The 25,834-nt window shown below is 44.1% G+C and overlaps 1 protein-coding gene across 1 annotated transcript in view; it reads right to left on the bottom strand.

Moving 5' to 3' along the window:
• The window catches only part of npas3 (neuronal PAS domain protein 3), a gene marked incomplete at both ends in the record, with an annotated part of 490,733 nt that overhangs the window by 48,327 nt on the left and 416,572 nt on the right, over positions 1-25,834 (bottom strand). The window contains one exon of the mRNA XM_084144362.1: positions 1-133. This exon is cut by the window's left edge and continues 45 nt beyond it. Within this exon, the coding sequence (XP_084000488.1) occupies positions 1-133 (133 nt within the window). The remainder of the gene's footprint in view (positions 134-25,834) is intronic.

Genomic DNA, 25,834 nt, shown 5'->3' with positions numbered 1-25,834 from the left:
CGCCGTCCTCGGTGGCGGTGCCCTGAGAGAGGAGGCCTCGGCCCGGGGGCAGCTTCATGCCCAGTTGCTCTGCCATTTCCACATGATCACCAGGGTGGACGTAGTCAAACACACTACTTCCTGTCAGTTCCACCTGCAGGGAGGGAGGGACACAGAGAGACAGGGAGGGTCATTATTACAGTAGCACCATGTATGTGTATGTGTGTGACTCTCCAGAGGTGTACCACAACATGACTTCTGCTTCTAGTAGCAACACCCTACCCATCCCATTCCTAAATCACCCTGCCCAAAATTCGACCTTAACACCCATAGAAAATGACAAAATTAGTTATAACATTAAATAAATAAAATCCCCTAACATTTACACACTCTAATTTACTAGGATGAACACACGATTTGCCATTGTTAATTGGGGATGACAAGGAAAACCAGCAGGCTGTTAATATGTCTCTGCCTCTAATACAAACCCCCATCTTGAATATCCAATCACATGGCGTTGGTATTTCCTCGAGTGTGTGTGTATGAGTGTGTGTGTATGAGTGTGTGTGTGTGTGTGTGTGTGTGTGTGTGTGTGTGTGTGTGTGTGTGTGTATGAGTGTTGGTATTTCCTTCAGTGCGTTACGCTGGTGTTTGGCCATGCAATGCTCACTGATCAGGTTGGGTCTACTGGGACCAGGGGATTACATGAGAATAATCTCTTTAATGTCAAATCCCTCTAAGCAATTTAGTCCTTCATAAATGATCCTCCCAAGCAGAGACAATGATTAAGAAGTGAAATGATGTGAACGTGCTGTTGTAGCTGTATGTGTTTACTAGCCAACAACATGACTTCAAATCAATTAAACATATTAAAAACATAAACTATAGAAGGCTGATTAAAAGTGGTTGCAACTAATAGCCTTTGTACCACATAGTTTCACTAAATGTCAAATGTCAGGATGAACAATAGAATTAGAATGCGTAGAATGGCTATAGAACCTCTAACCATGGGATTATAGAACCTCTAACCATGGGATTATAGAACCTCTAACCATGGGATTATAGAACCTCTAACCATGGGATTATAGAACCTCTAACCATGGGATTATAGAACCTCTAACCATGGGATTATAGAACCTCTAACCATGGGATTATAGAACCTCTAACCATGGGCATTCTAATTTTATGGGATAACCTCCCTCTGTCGACTGCGCTGCTTTTACATCAAGCATGAGGCACAAGGAAGTATGAAGGTAGATCAGAAAAAAAGATAAACAAACCCATTACCCAACAATGTTATCTTTATTATGTCTTTATTTTAGTGATGTCCTTGTCCAAGACGACAAGCGAAACGAATAATAAAAACACTTCAATAACGGAATCCAACCAAATGAGGTCTCTGTTGTCAAACCTGATAGTGTCCCTACTTTCAAATGGAAAATAATCATGTTAATCATTTCATAGTGGTCAATTGGACTGTATGCCAGAAAAACCATGCCCATGCATCACCTCTTTGTATTTTTTATCACAAAGGTAAAACCACCGATACAATAGTTGTTTAAAGGGATAGTTCACCCAAATGACAAAACAACACATTGGTTTCCTTACAGAGTAAGCACTCTATGGACAAAGTATGAGAGCAATCCAAGCTTTGGTTTAGCACTAATGGGTCATTTTGTAATTTGGGTGAACAATCCCTTTAACTCTTCAGTCTCTCCAAGATGTGTATGTCAAAAAGAGTATCTAAGAACTAACATACTACTTAGATCAGGAACCAATACACAGCAAACAGACATGGTTCTGTTAGATATATCATGGCACAATTGGGATAGCGTTAGATATATCATGACACAATTGGGATAGCGTTAGATATATCATGACACAATTGGGATAGCGTTAGATATATCATGACACAATTGGGATACCGTTAGATATATCATGACACAATTGTGATAGCGTTAGATATATCATGACACAATTGGGATAGCGTTAGATATATCATGACACAATTGAGATAGCGTTAGATATATCATGACACAATTGGGATACCGTTAGATATATCATGACACAATTGGGATAGCGTTAGATATATCATGACACAATTGGGATAGCGTTAGATATATCATGACACAATTGAGATAGCGTTAGATATATCATGACACAATTGGGATAGCGTTAGATATATCATGACACAATTGGGATAGCGTTAGATAAGGAAGCAACAGAGAGAAGAAGACACATTACAAAGAAGTCTTTTCAGAGTCTCCTTTAGAAGGCTGACACTGTCTGCGTCCCAAACTTTTGACCATGGTCCACAACAGAGCTCTTGTCAAAAGTAGCGCACTATACAGGGAATAGTGTGCAATTTGGGACACAGCCTCTGGCTTCTATCTACTGGGCCAAGGGGAATGATATTCTCTCAGAGGGGTGGAGAAGTGGAGGCTGAGGTGGCTGGGGATAGAGATGGGGGGGCTAGACGGCTGGGGATAGAGATGGGGGGGCTAGGCCTGGTGGCTGGGGAGGTGGAGGGGGCCAGGCCTGGTGGCTGGGGATAGAGATGGGGGGGCTAGGCGGCTGGGGAGGTGGAGGGGGCCTGGCCTGGTGGCTGGGGATAGAGATGGGGGGGCTAGGCGGCTGGGGAGGTGGAGGGGGCCTGGCTTGGTGGCTGGGGATAGAGATGGGGGGGCTAGGTGGCTGGGGAGGTGGAGGGGGCTGGGGATAGAGATGGGGGGGCTAGGCGGCTGAGGAGGTGGAGGGGGCCAGGCCTGGTGGCTGGGCTGGGGTTAGGATCTCCTACAGATTACAAATGGCTGAATCTCCCCTCAGACAAAGGAGTGACATAATCACATCCCCACCATTTTACATCAGTCTTTAGCCTAAAGACAACACACTACCATGGATTACCAAACTAGGGATGAGAGATGGTAATTCCCATTTATAACTGGATTAAGCTACAATAATAAATGAGATGACAGCAGCCTGTGCGGTCAGTGTGAATGTGCCAGCCCAGCGCTGACTGCCTGCTGAATACATTTCAGAATGGAGATGAAACAAGCCAAAAGCTATCTCTCTTTCACAGGCCTGGCGGCAGAAAAACCTTTTGTGGCCCATTATAATTCATGAACACGACCAATGACTATTTTAACTGTATTAGAATGAGCCTTGGCTCAACAATGCAGTAATCTGCCTTAATCTCTGTTGATGCCCAGATGAGAACAATGCGCAGCCGGGGGAGAAATAATACAGGCTCAAATATTCATTGTGTGGCGTCGTGGGTGTCAAGGGTTCTGATGCGAATGTGGTGTGGAATCAAGTGCAGGACACAGGAGCTCAGTCAAACCTGACTTTACTGAAATGAAACAAATACAAACGGGTCCAACTAACCCGGAGGCGAACAATACGCAACAGTGCGTAAAATACCAAAACCGACTACGCACGAAAACAAAAGTGCGACGGTACACTCTGGCGTCTGTCCAAACAAATAAAGAGCACCAACAGACAGGTGAAAACAATTACACACAACACATGACAGAAACAACGAGAACTTATAGGACACATAATCAACACTAAACATGAACAGGTGTACCAAGCAGACCTAACCAAACAAACATCGAAAACAAAGAACGGTGGCAGCTAGTACTCCGGAGACGACGACCGCCGAAGCCTGCCCGAACAAGGAGGAGGAGCAGCCTCGGCCGAAACCGTGACAGTGGGCAGTAAAGTGGCCGGTCTTGTCTATTACAAGAGAGGCAGCAGAAAGCATACTTGGATTACAGCGGCTGCGTTTGCATTGGAAATTAGGCTGGTGTGTGTGTGGTGTCGTCAGGGTTGGGGCACGGCTGGGCCAGGCACCCTTAGCAACATGCTTATTCTGTAGAAAGTCACTTAGTCATTTCTACGCCTTTGACACTTGAATGGCTGGAAGGAAGGAACATAGTCATACACAATCAAACATAAAATGCAGTACTTAATGCTTCTTGGTTTTAAAAGAAGGAAACCTCTTAATTAGGTAGGGCTTCAGAAATGTCATCTTCTTCTATTAAATGTTCTGCTCCATCAGAATCCCCACTGTCAAATATCATCACCTGTTAGACAGCCTGCCTCCTGTATGTTTTCTCTATCTCTCTGTCTCTCTGTCTCTCTCTCTCTCTGTCTGTCGATCTGTCTCTCTTTCTCTATCTCTCTGTCTCTCTGTCTCTCTCTCTCTTTGTCTGTCGATCTGTCTCTCTTTCTCTATCTCTCTGTCTCTCTCTCTCTCTGTCTGTCGATCTGTCTCTCTTTCTCTCTCTCTCTGACTCTCTTTCTCTCTGTCTCTCTCGGTATCTATCTATCTATCTATCTATCTATCTATCTATCTATCTATCTATCTATCTATCTATCTATCTATCTATCTATCTATCTATCTATCTATCTATCTATCTATCTATCTATCTATCTATCTATCTATCTATCTATCTATCTATCTATCTATCTATCTATCTATCTATCTATCTATCTATCTATCTATCTATCTATCTATCTATCTATCTATCTATCTATCTATCTATCTATCTAACTATCTATCTAGCTATCTATCTACACTACATGATCAAAAGTATGCGGACACCTGCTCATCAAACATCTCATTCTAAAATTATGGGCATCAATATGGAGTTGGTCCCCCCTTTGCTGCTATAACAGCCTCCACTCTTCTTGGAAGGCTTTCCACTAGATATTGGAACATTGCTGCAGGGACTTGCTTCCATTCAGCCACAAGAGCATTAGCGAGGTCGGGCACTGATGTTGGGCGATTAGGCCTGGCTCGAAGTCTGCGTTCCAGTTCATCCCAAAGGTGTTCGATGGGGTGGAGGTCAGGGCTCTGTGCAGGCTAGTCAAGTTATTCCACACCGATCTCGACAAACCATTTCTGTATGGACCTCGCTTTGTGCACGGGGGCATTGTCATGCTGAAACAGGAAAGGGCGTTCCCCAAACTGTTGCCACAAAGTTGGAAGCACAGAATCGTCTAGAACCTCATTGTATGCTGTAGCGTTAAGATTCCCCTTCACTGGAACTAAGGGGCCTAGCCCGAACCATGAATAACAGCCCCAGTTCATTATTCCTCCTCCACCAAACTTTACAGTTGGCACTATGCATTCAGGCAGGTAGCGTTCTCCTGGCATCCGCCAAACCCAGATTAGTCCGTCGGACTGCCAGATGGTGAGGCGTGATTCATCACTCCAGAGAACGCGTTTCCACTGCTCCAGAGTCCAATGGCGGAGAGCTTTACACCACTCCAGCCGACGCTTGGCATTGCGCATGGTGATCTTAGGCTTGTGTGTGACTGCTCGGCCATGGAAACCCATTTCATGAAGCTCCTGACGAACAGGACAGAACATTTCCCTCATTAAAATGCAAATCAATTTATAACATTTTTGACATGCGTTTTTCTGGATTTTTTTGTTGTTATTCTGTCTCTCACTGTTCAAATAAACCTACCATTAAAATTATAGACTGATCATGTCTTTGTCAGTGGGCAAACGTACAAAATCAGCAGGGGATCAAATACTTTTTTCCCTCACTGTACACTCAATTAGTATTTGGTAGCATTGCCTTTAAATTGTTTAACTTGGGTCAAACGTTTCGGGTAGCCTTCCACAAGCTTCCCACAATAAGTTGGGTGGATTTTGGCCCATTCCTCCTGACAGAGCTGGTGTAACTGAGTCAGGTTTGTAGGCCTCCTTGCTCGCACACGCTTTTTCAGTTCTGCCCACACATTTTCTATAGGATTGAGGTCAGGACTTTGTGATGGCCACTCCAATACCTTGACGTTGTTGTCCTTAAGCTATTTTGCCACAACTTTGGAAGTATGCTTGGGGTCATTGTCCATTTGGAAGACCCATTTGCGACCAAGCTTTAACTTCCTGACTGATGTCTTGAGATGTTGCTTCAATATATCCACATAATTTTCCTTGCTCATGATGCCATCTATTTTGATAAGTGCACCAGTCCCTCCTGCAGCAAAGCACCCCCACAGCATGATGCTGCCACCACCGTGCTTCACGGTTGGGATGGTGTTCTTCGGCTTGCAAGCCTTCCCCTTTTTCCTCCAAACATAACGATGGTCATTATGGTCAAACTGTTCTATTTTTGTTTCATCAGACCAGAGCACATTTCTCCAAAAAGTATGATCTTTGTCCCAATGTGCAGTTGCAAACCGTAGTCTGTCTTTTTTATGGGGTTTTGGAGCAGTGGCTTCTTCCTTGCTGAGTGGCCTTTCAGGTCATGTCGATATAGGACTTGTTTTACTGTGGATATAGATACTTTTGTACCTGTTTCCTCCAGCATCTTCACAATGTCCTTTGCTGTTGTTCTGGGATTGATTTGCACTTTTCGCACCAAAGTACGTTCATCTCTAGGAGACAGAATGCATCTCCTTCCTGAGCGGTATGACGGCTGCTTTGTACAGATGAACGTGTTTGGAAATTGCTCCCAAGGATGAACCAGACTTGTGGAGGTCTACAATTATTTTTCTGAGGCCTTGGTTGATTTATTTAGATTTTCCCATGATGTCAAGCAAAGAGGCACTGAGTTTGAAGGTAGGCCTTGAAATACATCCACAGGTACACCTCCAATTGACTCAAATTATGCTTCTAAAGCCATGACATCATTTTCTGGAATTTTCCAACTTGTTTAAAGGCACAGTCAACTTAGTGTATGTAAACTTCTGACCCACTGGAATTGTGATAGTGAATTATAAGTGAAATAATCTGTCTGTAAACAATTGTTGGAAAAATTACTTGTGTCATGACAAAGTAGATGTCCTAACCGACTTGCCAAACCTATAGTTTGTTAACAAGAAATTTGTGGAGTGGTTGAAAAAATAGTTTTAATGACTCCAACCTAAGTGTATGTAAACTTCCGACTTCAACTGTATAGTGTATCGCTCTCTCGCTCTCTGTCGCTCTCTGTCGCTCTCCCTCTCCCTCACACACACAAACACACACACACACACACACACACACACACACACACACACACACACACACACACACACACACACACACACCCCTCCACCCCATTACACCTCCACCCTTATCCCCATTTCCACCCCATCCCCCCTCCCCCCTCCACCCTTATTCCCCCTCCACCCCATCCCCCCTCCACCCCATCCCCCCTCCACCCTTATTCCCCCTCCACCCCATCCCCCCTCCACCCCATCCCCCCTCCACCCCACCCCCCCTCCACCCCCTCCCCCCTCCACCCCATCCCCCCTCCACCCCATCCCCCCTTCACTCTTATTCCCCCTCCACCCCTATCCCGCCCTCCATCCTATCCTCCTTGCATCAGGGGTTTGTCAAGTGTCATCGTTCCCCGTTCAAAAGCACCAGGACCACTCTGCCACGAGACATTCCCTTCATTATGACATAATTACTCCCTGGAATCAAACAAGTGCAGTGTGTGTGTGTGTGTGTGTGTGTGTGTGTGTGTGTGTGTGTGTGCGTGTGTGTGTGTGTGTGTGTGTGTGTGTGTGTGTGTGTGTGTGTGTGTGTGTGTGTGTGTGTGTGTGTGTGTGTGTGTGTGTGTGTGTGTGTGTGTGGCTCACCTCCGCTCAGCAGCATTTTCCCTGTTTGTAATAATCACATCTGTCATCAGACACCATCAGAACAGATCTGGCCTTGGCAACGATACGTACATGTATGATCAAGAGCCAGATTTCAAATTATGAAACGTTTCTGTATGTGTTTTAGAAACCCACAGAGACAGGTAGACTGTGTGTCATCACAAAGAGTCGTGGAGGGGCAGAGAGATAACCTGGGACTCGACAAAGGATATTTTTCAATATAGCCCCTTTCAAACACACTTTGTTAATATTATCATCATGTAGCCTGTCAGAACTGCTATGGCTGAATGAAACTAAAAGGCTATGTTTTACAGTAATTCATATATTGAAAATAAGGAATAAGAAAAAATCGTATATTCTAATATACTGTTCATATCCTATACAAAATGACAAAAACATACACTCAGTGTACAAAACATTAGGAACACCTGCTCTTTCCATGACATAGACTGACCAGGTGAATCCAGGTGAAAGCTATGATCCCTTATTAACGTCACTTGTTAAATCCACTTCAATCAGTGTAGATCAAGGAGAGGAGACAGGTTAAAGAAGGATTTTTAAGCCTTGAGACAATTCAGAGAGTGAATAGGCAAGACAAAATATTTAAGTGCCTTTGAACGGGGTATGGTAGTAGGTGCCAGGGGCACCGGTTTGAGTGTGTCAAGAACTGCAACGCTGCTGGCTTTTTCATGCTCAACAGTTTCCCGTCTATATCAAGAATGGTCCACCACCCAAAGGACATCCAGACAACTTGACACAACTGTGGGAAGCATTGGAGTCAACATGGGCCAGCATCCCTGTGGAACGCTTTCGACACCTTGTAGAGTCCGTGACCCGACAAATTGAGACTGTTCTCAGGGCAAAAGGGGGTGCAAATCAATATTAGGAAGGTGTTCCTAATGTTTTGTACACTCAGTGTATATTTTACTTATAAGAGCTCTTAAATGTTAAACAAAGACTTCAAACGTGCATATTAAATGATCAAATATGATCACGATATAAAGCGCCATCTCATGAGGAAAGTAACATTACAGATGACTGTTGGGAGGGAGAAAAAAAAGGAACTAAAAGTCCTTCCCACACTTCTAAAATATCGGTGTGACTTTGTAAAGTACTAATCAAATAAATTGATGTTGGCTCTAGGGTTCAGAATTAGTTACTGCATTTAACATTAGCTAAATGGAAAATTATAAGGTTGTTAGAGTATAATTACTCTTGTATTAATGATTCATATTACATTGCCCTCAATTGATAACGCTTGGCATAAAGCTATGCACGTTTTTAAAAATTGAAAATATTTTTCTTAACATGGCAAACTGCTGTTCTTGTAGGGTTTGAATAACTAATGCCAGACCTATGTAATTACTGACTTATTCTAAGAAAGAGGGAGGGAGGGTCCACCAACCTTGATAATCTATAAATCTTCAATACTGTCTAAATGACAAAAGAATAAGAGACCTGTGCTCTCAAGTGTTACAGTTGAAAATAAACCCAGCATCACTTGGATAGAGGGCAAAAGCAGCAACGTCCTCCCACCCATCTCTTGTGTGTGTGTGTGTGTGTGTGTGTGTTTTCTATGCCAGAGTGGTATCACACCACCTCTTGATGTAAAATATCTAATAAACAGGGCCCTAGTGAATATTTGTAGTTATCTCCTGGTTCCAAAACAAATGTAGGGGGAACACAGATATGGCTACAGCATCGTGGGCATCAGAAGCTGAGGGGATTTAAAAACAAAAACAGACCTTCAATGGCTTAAAGGAAGCCAGTAATTAAGGGCAATTGGAGCTGTCTTTCCTGTGTGCTGGACGGGACCCAGGAGAAGCACCCAGCTACCTGCCTGACCTTGGTAAATGGTGGTCCTTGGCTGAGCATGTGACCCGCTGAACCTCCTCTCACATCCAATCTCCCTCACACAGTACGCAGGGCGACCTGCCTCATGCAAATCACCACTCCCCCATGAGCCCTGTATAAACTACAGCCTAATTAAATATTTTTTAACGATGTGAGTAATTTTTGCCAAGGGGTTGATTCGCAGGGAAATTTCATATGAGATCACAAAAGATGTTCCCGGCGTTGATTCTGTAAATTATTGACTATCTAGTGCTTATGATAAAAGCACCAGCGCTAGGAATGAGAATGAAGTCAGCCTTATACTTAATTTCTCTAATAACTCAAATGCTTTCAAGAACCAAAAATAAGAAAAACTAAAATGATTTTTGGAAAGTTTCCATGCCGCCATAGTCCATCATATGAAATTGATGGATGACGCGGACATTGCCAAGCTCAAGGCAGAAAAGTAATATTTGTCAGCCAAATGACAAGGTCTTCTAATTTCACAAATCAAACAGACTTCCAGATCAAAACTGTATACGCTCAGATGATGCTCCCTCTTTCGCTCCCTCTCTCTCTCTCTCCCTCTCTCTCTCTCTCTCTCTCTCTCTCTCTCTCTCTCTCTCTCTCTCTCTCTCTCTCTCTCTCTCTCTCTCTCTCTCTCTCTCTCTCTCTCCTGCTCCATCTCTCGCCAAATGTCTGTGGGTTAAGCTACCTTCAATCTCCCTCCTTTGTGCTTTTTGCCAACGCAACATACAGTCAGGTCCATAAATATTATTATTATTATTATTTTAGCTGTATTGGAGTTGAAATTAAATAATGAATATGAGCTGAAAGTGCAGACTTTCCGCTTTAATATGAGGGTATTTACATCCAAATCGGGTGAACGGTGTGGGAATTACAGTACTTTCTATATGTGGTCCCCCCCTTTTTAAGGGACCAAAAGTAATTGGACAATTGGCTGCTCAGCTGTTCCATGGCCAGGTGTGTGTTATTCCCTCATTAGTTCATTTACAAGTAAGCAGATAAAAGGTCTAGAGTTGATTTCAAGTGTGGCATTTGTTATCCCTCAATATGAAGTCCAAAGAGCTGTCACTGCTAGTGAAGCAAGCCATCATTAGGCTGTAAAATCAAAACAAACCCATCAGCGAGATAGCAAAAACATTAGGTGTGGCCAAATCCACTATTTGGTACATTCTTAGAAAGAAAGAACACATTGGTGGGCTCAGGAACACCAAAAGGCCTGGAAGACCACGGAAAACAACTGTGGTGGATGACAGAAGAATTCTTTCCCTGGTGAAGAAAAACCGCTTCACAACAGTTGGCCAGATCAAGAACATTCTCTAGGAGGTAGGCATACAGTGGGGAGAACAAGTATTTGATACACTGCCGAATTTGCAGGTTTTCCTACTTACAAAGCTTGTAGAGGTCTGTAATTTGTATCATAGGTACACTTCAACTGTGAGAGACGGAATCTAAAACAAAAATCCAGAAAATCACATTGTATGATTTTTAAGTAATTAATTTGCATTTTATTGCATGACATAAGTATTTGATACATCAGAAAAGCAGAACTTAATATTTGGTACAGAAACCTTTGTTTGCAATTACAGAGATCATACGTTTCCTGTAGGTCTTGACCAGGTTTGCACACACTGCAGCAGGGATTTTGGCCCACTCCTCCATACAGACCTTCTCCAGATCCTTCAGGTTTCGGGGTTGTCGCTGGGCAATACGGACTTTCAGCTCCCTCCAAAGATTTTCTATTGGGTTCAGGTCTGGAGACTGGCTAGGCCACTCCAGGACCTTGAGATGCTTCTTACGGAGCCACTCCTTAGTTGCCCTGGCTGTGTGTTTCGGGTCGTTGTCATGCTGGAAGACCCAGCCACGACCCATCTTCAATGCTCTTACTGAGGGAAGGAGGTTGTTGGCCAAGATCTCGCAATACATGGCCCCATCCATCCTCCCCTCAATACGGTGCAGTCGTCCTGTCCCCTTTGCAGTAAAGCATCCCCAAAGAATGATGTTTCCACCTCCATGCTTCATGGTTGGGATGGTGTTCTTGGGGTTGTACTAATCCTTCTTCTTCCTCCAAACACGGCGAGTGGAGTTTAGACCAAAAAGCTCTATTTTTGTCTCATCAGACCACATGACCTTCTCCCATTCCTCCTCTGGTCATTGGCAAACTTCAGACGGGCCTGGACATGCGCTGGCTTGAGCAGGGGGACCTTGCGTGCGCTGCAGGATTTTAATCCATGACGGCGTAGTGTGTTACTAATGGTTTTCTTTGAGACTATGGTCCCAGCTCTCTTCAGGTCATTGACCAGGTCCTGCCGTGTAGTTCTGGGCTGATCCCTCACCTTCCTCATGATCATTGATGCCCCACGAGGTGAGATCTTGCATGGAGCCCCAGACCGAGGGTGATTGACCGTCATCTTGAACTTCTTCCATTTTCTAATAATTGCGCCAACAGTTGTTGCCTTCTCACCAAGCTGCTTGCCTATTGTCCTGTAGCCCATCCCAGCCTTGTGCAGGTCTACAATTTTATCCCTGATGTCCTTACACAGCTCTCTGGTCTTGGCCATTGTGGAGAGGTTGGAGTCTGTTTGATTGAGTGTGTGGACAGGTGTCTTTTATACAGGTAACGAGTTCAAACAGGTGCAGTTAATACAGGTGATGAGTGGAGAACAGGAGGGCTTCTTAAAGAAAAACTAACAGGTCTGTGAGAGCCGGAATTCTTACTGGTTGGTAGGTGATCAAATATTTATGTCATGCAATAAAATGCAAATTAATTATTTAAAAATCATACAATGTGATTTTCTGTATTTTTGTTTTAGATTCCGTCTCTCACAGTTGAAGTGTACCTATGATAAAAATTACAGACCTCTACATGCTTTGTAAGTAGGAAAACCTGCAAAATCGTCAGTGTATCAAATACTTGTTCTCCCCACTGTATCTGTGTCAAATTCAACAATCAAGAGAAGACTTCACCAGAGTCAATACAGAGGGTTTATCAGAAGATCTAAACCATTGGTAAGAGTAAGAGAAGAGTATGGAGAAGGGAAGGAACTGATCATGATCCGAAGCATACCACCTCATCTGTGAAGCATGGTGGAACTAGTGTTATGGCGTGGGCATGTATGGCTGCCAATGGAACTGGTTCCCTTGTATTTATTGATGATGTGATTGCTGACAAAAGCAGCAGGATGAATTCTGAAGTGTTTAGGGCTATATTATCTACTCAGATTCAGCCAAATGCTTCAAAACTCATTGGACGGTGATTCACAGTGCAGATGGACAATGACCCGAAGCATACTGCGAAAGCAACCCAATACTTTTTTAAGGCAAAGAAGTGGAATGTTCTGCAATGGCCAGGTCAATCACCTGACCTGAATCCAATTGAGCATTCATTTCACTTGCTGAAGGCAAAACTGAAGGCAAAACACCCCAAGAACAAGCAGGAACTGAAGACAGCTGCAGTAAAGGCCTGGCAGAGCATCACCAGGGAAGAAACTCAGCATCTGGTGATGTCTATGGGTTCCAGACTTCAGGCAGTCATTGACTGCAAAGGATTTGCAACAAAGTATTACAACTCAAAATTTAATATATGATTACAGTGGGGAAAAAAAGTATTTAGTCAGCCACCAATTGTGCAAGTTCTCCCACTTAAAAAGATGAGAGAGGCCTGTAATTTTCATCATAGGTTCACGTCAACTATGACAGGCAAAATGAGAAAAAAAAATCCAGAAAATCACATTGTAGGATTTTTAATGAATTTATTTGCAAATTATGGTGGAAAATAAGTATTTGGTCAATAACAAAAGTTTCTCAATACTTTGTTATATACCCTTTGTTGGCAATGACACAGGTCAAACGTTTTCTGTAAGTCTTCACAAGGTTTTCACACACTGTTGCTGGTATTTTGGCCCATTCCTCCATGCAGATCTCCTCTAGAGCAGTGATGTTTTGGGGCTGTCGCTGGGCAACATGGACTTTCAACTCCCTCCAAAGATTTTCTATGGGGTTGAGATCTGGAGACTGGCTAGGCCACTCCAGGACCTTGAAATGCTTCTTACGAAGCCACTCCTTCGTTGCCCGGGTGGTGTGTTTGGGATCATTGTCATGCTGAAAGACCCAGCCACGTTTCATCTTCAATGCCCTTGCTGATGGAAGAAGGTTTTCACTCAAAATCTCACGATACATGGCCCCATTCATTCTTTCCTTTACACGGATCAGTCGTCCTGGTCCCTTTGCAGAAAAACAGCCCCAAAGCATGATGTTTCCACCCCCATGCTTCACAGTAGGTATGGTGTTCTTTGGATGCAACTCAGCAATCTTTGTCCTCCAAACACGACGAGTTGAGTTTTTACCAAAAAGTTATATTTTGGTTTCATCTGACCATATGACATTCTCCCAGTCCTTTTCTGGATCATCCAAATGCACTCTAGCAAACTTCAGACGGGCCTGGACATGTACTGGCTTAAGCAGGGGGACACGTCTTGCACTGCAGGATTTGAGTCCCTGGCGGCGTAGTGTGTTACTGATGGTAGGCTTTGTTACTTTGGTCCCAGCTCTGTGCAGGTCATTCACTAGGTCCCCCCATGTGGTTCTGGGATTTTTGCTCACCGTTCTTGTGATCATTTTGACCCCACGGGGTGAGATCTTGCGTGGAGCCCCAGATCGAGGGAGATTATCAGTGGTCTTGTATGTCTTCCATTTCCTAATAATTGCTCCCACAGTTGATTTCTTCAAACCAAGCTGCTTACCTATTGCAGATTCAGTCTTCCCAGCCTGGTGCAGGTCTACAATTTTGTTTCTGGTGTCCTTTGACAGCTCTTTGGTCTTGGCCATAGTGGAGTTTGGAGTGTGACTGTTTGAGGTTGTGGACAGGTGTCTTTTATACTGATAACAAGTTCAAACAGGTGCCATTAATACAGGTAATGAGTGGAGGACAGAGGAGCCTCTTAAAGAAGAAGTTACAGGTCTGTGAGAGCCAGAAATCTTGCTTGTTTGTAGGTGACCAAATACTTATTTTCCACCATAAATTAGAAATAAATTAATAAAAAATCCTACAATGTGATTTTCAGGATTTTTTTTTCTCAATTTGTCTGTCATAGTTGACGTGTACCTATGATGAAAATTACAGGCCTCTCTCATCTTTTTAAGTGGGAGAACTTGCACAATTGGTGGCTGACTAAATACTTTTTTCCCCCACTGTATGTTAGTTTGTCCAATTACTTTTGAGCCCCTAAAATTAGGGTGCTGTGTATAACAATGGTTGTAATTCCTACACGGTTCATACAATAATTTTGACAAAACCCTTAAATTAAAGATGAAAGTCTACACTTAAAGCACATCTTGATTGTTTCCTTTCAAATCCATTGTGGTGGCGTACAGAGCCAAAATGATGCAAATTGTGTCACTGTCCAAATACTTATTGACCTGACTGTATATCACAATTCCACCATTAACTGCAGAGGGCTTTCTCCAGTCCACTCAAGTGTTACAGTGGTCACAGATTACAGTAACCTTTAACAGGCCTGTGACAGCCAAGATATAGATTTAGTGGAGAAGCAGTCTCTCTTTCTCTCTCTCACTCTCTCTTTCTCTCTCCCTCTCTCCCTCGCTCCCTCCCTCTCTTCAGCCTATAATACCGCATTGTGCCACTTCTCTAGCAGGCCTTAATCTCCCTCCAAACTAAAGCCTGTCACTTCAGGAGGGAGAAATAGAAGGCTTGGAGAGGAGAGGACTGGATACTATACTACTGAATCAGACCTGATATACACTGCTCAAAAAAATAAAGGGAACACTTAAACAACACATCCTAGATCTGAATGAATGAAATAATCGTATTAAATACTTTTTTCTTTACATAGTTGAATGTGCTGACAACAAAATCACACAAAAAGTATCAATGGAAATCAAATTTATCAACCCATGGAGGTCTGGATTTGGAGTCACCCTCAAAATTAAAGTGGAAAACCACACTACAGGCTGATCCAGCTTTGATGTAATGTCCTTAAAACAAGTCAAAATGAGGCTCAGTAGTGTGTGTGGCCTCCACGTGCCTGTATGACCTCCCTACAACGCCTGGGCATGCTCCTGATGAGGTGGCGGATGGTCTCCTGAGGGATCTCCTCCCAGACCTGGACTAAAGCATCCGCCAACTCCTGGACAGTCTGTGGTGCAATGTGGCGTTGGTGGATGGAGCGAGACATGATGTCCCAGATGTGCTCAATTGGATTCAGGTCTGGGGAACGGGCGGGCCAGTCCATAGCATCAATGCCTTCCTCTTGCAGGAACTGCTGACACACTCCAGCCACATGAGGTCTAGCATTGTCTTGCATTAGGAGGAACTCAGGGCCAACCGCACCAGCATATGGTCTCACAAGGGGTCTGAGGATCTCATCTCGGTACCTAATGGCAGTCAGGCTACCTCTGGCGAGCACATGGAGGGCTGTGCGGCCCCCCAAAGAAATGCCACCCCACACCATGACTGACCCACCGCCAAACCGGTCATGCTGGAGGATGTTGCAGGCAGCAGAACGTTCTCCACGGCGTCTCCAGACTCTGTCACGTCTGTCACGTGCTCAGTGTGAACCTGCTTTCATCTGTGAAGAGCACAGGGCACCAGTGGCGAATTTGCCAATCTTGGTGTTCTCTGGCAAATGCCAAACGTCCTGCACGGTGTTGGGCTGTAAGCACAACCCCCACCTGTGGACGTCGGGCCCTCATACCACCCTCATGGAGTCTGTTTCTGACCGTTTGAGCAGACACATGCACATTTGTGGCCTACTGGAGGTCATTTTGCATGGCTATGGCAGTGCTACTCCTGCTCCTCCTTGCACAAAGGCAGAGGTAGCAGTCCTGCTGCTGGGTTGTTGCCCTCCTACGGCCTCCTCCACGTCTCCTGATGTACTGGCCTGTCTCCTGGTAGTGCCTCCATGCTCTGGACACTACGCTGACAGACACAGCAAACCTTCTTACCACAGCTCGCATTGATGTGCCATCCTGGATGAGCTGCACTACCTGAGCCACTTGTGTGGGTTGGAGACTCCGTCTGATGCTACCACTAGAGTGAAAGCACTGCCAGCATTCAAAAGTGACCAAAACATCAGCCAGGAAGCATAGGAACTGAGAAGTGGTCTGTGGTCACCACCTGCAAAACCAGTCCTTTATTGGGGGTGTCTTGCTAATTGCCTATAATTTCCACCTGTTGTCTATTCCATTTGCACAACAGCATGTGAAATGTATTGTCAATCAGTGTTGCTTCCTAAGTGGACAGCTTGATTTCACAGAAGTGTGATTGACTTGGAGTTACATTGTGTTGTTTAAGTGTTCCCTTTATTTTTTTGAGCAGTGTATTATCACTGATAACAAGTCACTCCTCCTCCTCTGTTATTGGTAATGGCGAGAGGTTAGCATGTCTTGGGGGTTTGATCTTTGACCCACTGTAACTTTCTCACTCATCATTATTCACGATTTATTCACTATTATCCGTAATCATGGTAGCATAACACATTAATGTAGAAGTATTTAGAAACATATTCTATTGTTATTTACAATACAAGTGACTCCAAAATGACACAATGCATGATTTACCATTCATTTCTACTAGGCACAAAATAACCTGAAATACAACCAAAATTAACTGCAAATGCATCCAACAAGTTGTAGAGTCACAAGCTTGATGTAGTCATTGCGTGCTAGGAATAAACTTTTGACTACTTTATTTATACGAATCTTTAGGGGTGACCATCATTTCGACCCCTAACGTTAACTTTTTCAGAAAAAAATTAACATTATTTGTTCAACAAAATATATTTCTCTGAGCAATTGTATTAGTATAAAGTAATATAATTTCCATATATGTTTTAGCATACAATATAGCTCGGTATTTGAATTATTTATTTAATACAGTCATTATTGCTCATCTTTATCAAGAGTGTCAATACATTCGGACCCCACTCTAGACACTATTTTAAAACTGAAATGTGCTCTATTTATCGGTTAACTGGAAAATTAAAAGCAACACAAAGTCACTGTGTAACACTGTAACACTCACTGAGTAAAAATGACATTCATTTTAGCCCTTCAGAATGGGAAAGTGGAGGAGAATAAGGGTAAAACATCATCCAGTAATAATATTGTTTAAATTCCCTTTTCCATTACAATCAACAGTGACAGAAACTCTAACACTTGTGATGGCAAGGCATATAACTGTAACTGTGTATGTCTATTCTATCACAGGTGTGTATAAAAAACAATAAATGTCCAAACAAAATGAATATTTTTCAAACAAAACGACTTGCCTGAACAGAATAACTTTTTTATCTAGAGAGCAGCTCTGACGAGAGAGAGAGAGAGAGAGAGAAGAGAGAGAGAGAGAGAGAGAGAGAGAGAGAGAGAGAGAGAGAGAGAGAGAGAGAGAGAGAGAGAGAGAGAGAGAGAGAGAGAGAGAGAGAGAGAGAATAACTTTAACAATTAACTTCGAAGGACAAAAAGGGTACATTTCCCCCTGTGCTCTTTTTCTCCCTGGTCTGATTTGTATCGAGCTCTCAAAGCCCTCTTAGATCATCTTAATCCACTGTGGCAAAGTAGCTGAATATGAGATTCAGATTGTCTTAGAAATTCTACGCTACCAATCAGCTTTCTGACACCGCTTTTTCTTCAACCTTCACCACTTGTGACAGCAAAGACCAAAAGCCAACTCACAAAGGAGCGCACAAATGGCAAATTCCGCAAGCTAGCTGCCTAATCCACGGAACAAAGATAGCACTTGACACTTCAGAGCAGCTTCAAATCCAAATATTTTATCAATCACTAAATGTATTTCTCTCTCTATATATATTTAGTTCTTTTTTTGACGAGGTACAATCCAGAAACATTAACATTAAAACTCCATGCAGACAGACCTTAATGCTATAAGAAAACAGAGACACCTTTATGATAGCACAAACACACCGGTAGGATTGCCAAACATTTGCCTGCCGACGGTACTTAGCACCTCTGAACCAGTTGTGCACCGCCCTATGGGACTTCCGGTCACGGCCGGCTGTGACACAGCCTGGGATTGAACCCAGGTCTGTAGTGACACTTCAAGCACAGCGATGCAGTGCCTTAGACCTCCGCGCCACTCGGGAGGCCACACATGCAGCTGTTTCATGGAAACTAGCTAATCCATTGTGATTTTATTAAAATGTCAGTACTTGCTACAGTGGTTAGCTAGCTTGGAGGAAGTATTTAGTGTTGTGTGCATTGCGTCTGTTCACTTAGCTAGCTACCATCCCATAGCCTACATTGCATATGACGTGTGACTGGCTCATCTGTGGATGTAGCCTACGGAGAAAATGCCCTCATTAAAAATATATATATGTTGGCTCCCCCACGTGGGGGTTTGTGCTCTCTGATTGGCTCAAAGTAAAGTTGTTGGAAACCGATAAGTGTTGCGATTCTACAAGTAGAATCGGTGGGTTCGTCACTACCGGGTCGGCACGCAGCAGGTACTGCTTTTGTTCTAGCAAGAGAAGGAACGGCCTCCCACTGTGATAAGTGAGATTCACAGTGTGTTTCATGTTTAAGGCCAGTGCTTGACTTGGGCAGCAGCTCACCGGAGCTGAGTACCGGCACCTCAAATGTTCTACTGCTTGAGCTCCTGTTCCTCTTATAGAATATTAGCTCAAAAGTATTGTGGTGCTCCAAGTCAAGCACTTCTTAAGGCTATTGGGAATAGAGTACCGTATGGGACGCAGACTAAATCTAAATGGATCCTGTTGAATGACATTCCATGTAATACTAAGATGATCAGTAATACTGGTTTAGTCATCATACACATCCTATGTCAACTACTCAGTTAGATATAGATTTAGAAACGTCATCGCAAATGTCTGTAGAAATAAAAAATTATAAGATTCAACATGGAGAGGAATCAAACAGACAGGGTGTTTAAAATGAGACGATATTCCTACAGGACTCTTCTACAGGGAGAAGGCTGCTGGCCAAGTGATGGTCTACATACCATACAATACATCCAACATGGCAAAATTCCCATTATAGGGCTGGGGTAGCCTCTGCATCCTGTCCTCATTTTACCGTAGCTGTAAGTGTACTCTGAGAAGGACAGACAGCGCTGCTCTGTGCTGGGTGGGGGAGGGAGTCTCTCTGCTGATTTATGGTCCTAAGTTCACTACTGGCATAAGGACACCTGGAAGGGTAATAATAAAGATCCTGTAATCTTATTGGGGGGCTGCTGAGACTGAAACAGTCAGCCAGTCAGCCAGTCAACCATCCAGCCAGTCAGCCAGTCAGCCAGTCAGCCAGCCAGCCAGCCAGCCATCCAGTCAGCCAGCCAGCCATCCAGTCAGCCAGCCAGCCAGCCAGTCTGTCAGCCAGTCAGACAGTGAGAGCGACACAGTGACTGCCCACATGGATCAGCTATCTGCGAGCAATGGGAAAGGGAGAATTTCAAAGCGAGATACACACTTAAAGGTTAAAGTCCTGGGTCAGTGGATTGCACACACACTTGTACGTATGCACACACAAATACAAACATACACACACACACACACACACACACAACACATACACACACACACACAAACACACCCACTCACACACACACACACACACACACACACAGCTGTCTGAAACTGGGACTCTGAGTAAATGGTAAAGAGCCAGGTCTTATGGATCCACATCTGCCACAGTGAGGAGCCACTACAGTCACTACCCTAATTCTCTCTCCCTCCCTCCCTCCCTCCCTTCCTCCCTCCCTCCCTCCCTCCCTCAATAGTGTTCCTCCAGCCCCTGTGACCTGTCAAGGGGAACTGAGAGACGTTGAAAATTGCTTTATTTATAGCCTGGCGTGAGGAACACAAACACATTGTCAAGCCCCAAATGGTACCCTATTCCCTATATAGCACACTACTTTTGAACATAGGGAGGCCCTATTCAAAAGTAATGCACTATGTAGGGAATAGGGTGCCATTTGGGATACAGGCTAAGGCTGGGCTGGGGTGTGCTGGGTGAGGTGCGGTGGGGTGTGCTGGGTGAGGGGAGGTGGGGTGGGCTGGTGAGGGGAGGTGCCAGGATAGCTACTGGATATAACCCATACTATCTACCTACCTCTCTCTCTTGTGCTCTCTCTCTCTTGCTCTCTCTCTCATGCTCTCTCTCTCTCTCTCTCTTTCTACTGAGCCAGGATCAATTCCTCCATCCACCAGGGAGCATCTGTTGATCTCCATACTGTTCATTAAGCACTCCCCCTCTTCCTTCGTCCTCCCCTCTCATCCCTCCCCCTCAGGGCTGGCAGATAGATAGCTGGTTAACTCTTTTAATAATACGGCCCTGAACAGAAGAGACCTTGGATGACCCTCTCACCTCCCACCTGTCGATACGTCTGGCACAGGGCTGGCAGATGAGACAGGTAAGGCTAATGGCAGAGCGCGGGTATTAGTGTTTGTGTGCCCTTGTGTGTGTGACTGTGCCTATATGAGAGTGTGTGTGCGTGTGTGTGGGTGTGTGTGTGTGTGTACACATGCGCTGGGTTTAAAGGGGCTAAGTGTGTTTGGTAATGAAGGACATTGAATGCAGTGCTGGGGATTCTATCAGTGCCTGGGTCTCTGAGGTGCCATGCCGGCCAGGATTGCCTGGCGTTGGAGAGCATGCCTAATGGCTTACTATCTGTTTCTCAATAACTGATTCGGCCCTCTGGGTGAAGCTTACAGCGACGGCCCCGTCCCCTCAGTCCACAGACACACTATTGTATTAATCTAATCTACAACACACTTGGCATTGCGCATTTGTTTCTGAATGGAGATTTCTGAAGGGGAACTGATTGCATTAAATAGAGTGAAAATAAATTAATAAAAAACTATAAACATATCAAATAAACCTTTCTAATAGGAGCTCTGTAATAAGCAGCGTATAGAAATGATTTTGAGCCTCTGGGATGGAGATGGATACGCATTATGACTGTGATGAGACGACCAGAACCACAGTACAAAACAATGACAAATCCTCATTCTCCCCCCTCTCCTGATAGGACAACACAGACCATTCGTTACAGTGCTGCTGCTAATCTGCAATAATTCAGTATTTGACATTATATTGTGCTTTGTATAATCCGATAACCTACCCTCTGAAATGTGATGGCAGGGGCAATCTCTCTCAGATCGTCTCTCAACTCTCTTTGTACTCCCTAACACACCAGTGGTTCTTTTTCTTCCTCCTCTGAGAGATCAGTTATTTTCTTTTTTTGGATGACAAACGCACAATCAATCCATTACGAGGCGTTTGCCACTAAAGCTGGAATTTATGCTAGCAGGACTATTGCTCCCTGGAAGCCTCATGATTTATTGAAGCAAAACATCAGGCTGGTGAAAACAATCATCCACAAAGAAGAGGCCTGGCTGTAGAAGGAGGACATAAGGACAGGAGGACAGAGGAAGACAGGAGGACAGAGGAAGACAGGAGGACGGAGCAGAAGGAGCACAGTCCCAACAGAGCGGAGGACTGCGATACACAGGCCCAGTGTGACTTAAGTGGCTGCAAGGCAGTGGATGTAATAGTGGTGACAACAGACTGTTGGTGGTGGTAGTGACGGTGGTGATGACGGTGGCCTGGTGGTTCTCAGTGGATGTGGCTGCCTAGCCCCTTATTAACAACAGATCCATCTGCATTGAGAGGAGAGCCTCCCACCCAGCCTCCATGGTTAAGGCCCTGGCTGGCCTTCATTAAACCAGCAGAGAGAGGCCAAGGCGGTGGCGTCAGCATCAAGCCACTGTCGATCTGCACCTGATCAATTAATATGAACAAGGAGCACTGATTTATCAAACCGGCCCCAAAAAGGCTGTCTGAAGTGTCAGGAATTCATTCTATTGATGGGATTCTAGAATCCAGATGAATTACAGGAGGAGCCTATGGGATCAGCAGACCTTTTCAAAGCTGTCATAAATCACTGAGGAAAACAAATGGGGCCTTCCGTGTCTGTCTGTGTGATCAGACCAGATCCTGTAGTGACGGCTTTACTGCACCATACAACGACGCGGGAGGAGAGATTCATGGGAATCTATCTGCACCACCTGGATCAATATACACCATTTCAAGAAGAAAAATAAGGCCCAAAAATATAAAAAGAGAGATAAAGTTTCAACTTTGTCCATTGGTTAAATATCTACCCTTGGCTAACCTCTGCAGCAGAGGTGTCAAACTGGTATGCCTTGGCTTTAACAGCTCAAGTATACTCCTCCTACTTACTGCTTTTGTGCTCTGGGAGACAATACCACAGAGACAAGTATCTCTTCAGCCTTCAACCACATGATGCATGGGAGTTAGTGTACACTGAGTGTACAACACATTAGGAACACCTTCCTAATATCCCCTTTTCCCATAGAATGGCCTCAATTTGTCGGGGCATGGACTCTACGAGGTGTCGAAAGCGTTCCACATGCTGGCCCATGTTGACTCCAATGCTTACCACAGTTGTGTCAAGTTGGCTGGATGTCCTTTGGGTGGTGGACCATTCTTGATACACACGGGAAACTGTTGAGCATGAAAAACCCAGCAGTGTTGCAGTTCTTGGCACACTCAAACCGGTGCGCCTGGCACCTACTACCATACACCGTTCAAAGGCACTTAAATATTTTGTCTTGCCCATTCACCCTCTGAATGGCACACATACACAATCCATGTCTCAATTGTCTCAAGGCTTAAAAATCCTTCTTTAACCTGTCTCATCCCCTTCATCTACACTGATTGAAGTGGATTTAAAAGGTGACATCAATAAGAGATCATAGCTTTAACCTGGATTCACCTGGTCAGTCTGTCATGGAAAGAGCATGTTTTGTACACTCAGTGCTTGTAAATGGGATCAACAGTCTCCTGTAACAGATATTTACCCACTACAGATCTACCTCAGTTAGGAGAATGTCTGCAGCTTCCAGCAATTCCTATGAAATTACATGCCTGGGAAATCAGATTGCCTCTGATAGCATCTTACAAATGCACTGAATGAGAGAGTGCCATCATCAGATACACTGAGATGTATTACAGATGCATTTCACAATGATACCATCTACCCCTCAAAGGAGAAGAAATGTCTAACCACCTAGGCCTTTTATTCTTCAGGAAATTAGAGGAGAGCAGTCTCTCTCTCTCTCTCTCTCTCTCTCTCTCTCTCTCTCTCTCTCTCTCTCTCTCTCTCTCTCTCTCTCTCTCTCTCCTATTCTCTATCACACCACGCAAGTCAATGAAAATCTCCTCAGCAGTGCACCTACACCCTTTACGGAACAACAAATCGCACTATTAGGCTCATGTTGCTGTAAATTCGAAAGCAATTGTGGCCGCGGCACACGCTTCTTTTTCCCATCGTGAGGAGGATGGAGGGATGGAGCTGGTGGAGGAGGAAGAAGAAGAGTTTCCTCTGGTCAGGCGGAGGCAGACGGATGTGTCTGTCAGGCAGAGCTAGCGGTCTGAGCAGCCTGAGGTGGCGTCACAAATGGCACCCTATTCCCTATATAGTGTACTACTATATGGGCCCAGGTACTACCTATGGGTCCTGGTCAAAAGGAGTACACTATCTAGGGAATAGTGTGCTATTTGGGACAAAGCCTGAGTGGCTGGGCCGGCTGATATTTCATTCCTGTTCAGTAAGCAGAGTTTACTGCCATCCGGCATACAGAGCTTACCGGGAAGACACCAGGGGGCTCACCGGCCCAAGACCCACAACCTCACTAGTCCCACTAAGACCTAGTGTGAGCTTGGAGCAAAGCTCACACTGCAAGTCATACAGCAGCTCACACATCATAGCAGCACAGAACAGAACAGCTCTGCATCTCATGTAAAATAAATGTAAAATCTCATGTAAAATATGGCCAGATATAGGGGATAGATATGGCCAGATATAGGGAATAGATATGGCCAGATATAGGGGACAGATATGGCCAGATATAGGGGATAGATATGGCCAGATATAGGGGATAGGTATGGCCAGATATAGGGGATAGGTATGGCCAGATATAGGGGATAGATATGGCCAGATATAGGGGATAGATATGGCCAGATATAGGGGATAGATATGGCCAGATATAGAGGATAGATATGGACAGATATAGGGGATAGATATGGCCAGATATAGGGGATAGATATGGCCAGATACAGGGGACAGATATGGCCAGATATAGGGGATAGATATGGCCAGATATAGGGGATAGATATGGCCAGATATAGGGGATAGATATGGCCAGATATAGGGGATAGATATGGCCAGATAAATAAGGAGATATAGAGGGAGAGAGTGCTTCTGGAAATAAGGACGCATTTGAATCCTTAAATGGTTTGTTCTCTTATGAAGATTTCTTTCTCCCCCCATTTTCCCCCCCAGATGTCTGTGTCCTCTTCAAATCCCACCAATGTCACCCCAACTACTCATTTTACAGTGACAGCTTCTATAAAGTGGGTTTTGTATTTCACTGACATCACCAGCAGAGTAGCTACACGTGATTCGATGGAGTGAGACAGCATCTCGGATTAAATGAATACATGAAGACGCTCGGTAAAGACATCTTCAAAACCATCCTCTGATGTGCATTAGAGATTCTACGCAGCTACGCATCTGTCGGAAGTTGGAGATTCCGTGTCTCTTTCATTGCCTTAAACAAGATTACACTCTGGAGTGTTTGCTTTAGACTCTCAGTCATGGAAACACATTTCATTATTAGCTCTGATATTCATTGAGGAGGCTGTCTCGTGCTGAATTGAAACTCCTCAGTGAAAAAAGAGAGATCATCATAAGACATTTCAGTTTGAAATTAAGTATTTAAGTAAAAATCCTATAAAAGATTGTTTCTGCTGTCTACAAATATATTCTTAAATGCTGTCCCTGTGCACTTGGCTACTGCTTCCGAACCAGTATTAGGGCCAAATGGCACCCAATTCGGAAAGTATTCAGACCCCTTAACATTTTCCACATTTTGATACGTTACAGCCTTATTCTAAAATTGATTAAATTATTTATTTCCCTCATCAATCTACACACAATACCCCATAATGACAAAGTGAAAACTGGTTTTTAGAAAAATTTTCACATTTAAAATACATAACAAACGGAAATACCTTATTTACATAAGTATTCAGACCCTTTGCTATGACACTCAAAATTGAGGTCAGGTGCATCCTATTTCCATTGATCATCCTTGAGATGTTTCTACAACTTGATTGGAGTCCACCTGTGGTAAATTCAATTGATTGTGTCACGCCCCGGTGCGAGAAACAGTCACTAATAATTGTCAGAACCCAGAAGATGAGGCAGACACAGCAGTACTAGAGATGGTGGTTTAATTAAAGAACAAAATCTTCAGGCAACGAAACTAAATCCACAATGTCCAAAAATAAAGCCAAGAGGCACAAAGAGGAAAACCTC

This window comes from Coregonus lavaretus, assembly GCF_964263955.1.
Source record: "Coregonus lavaretus genome assembly, chromosome: 27".
NCBI lineage: Eukaryota > Metazoa > Chordata > Actinopteri > Salmoniformes > Salmonidae > Coregonus > Coregonus lavaretus.
Note: the sequence above shows the minus strand (reverse complement) of the source record. Positions and strands in the feature narration are given on the sequence as shown.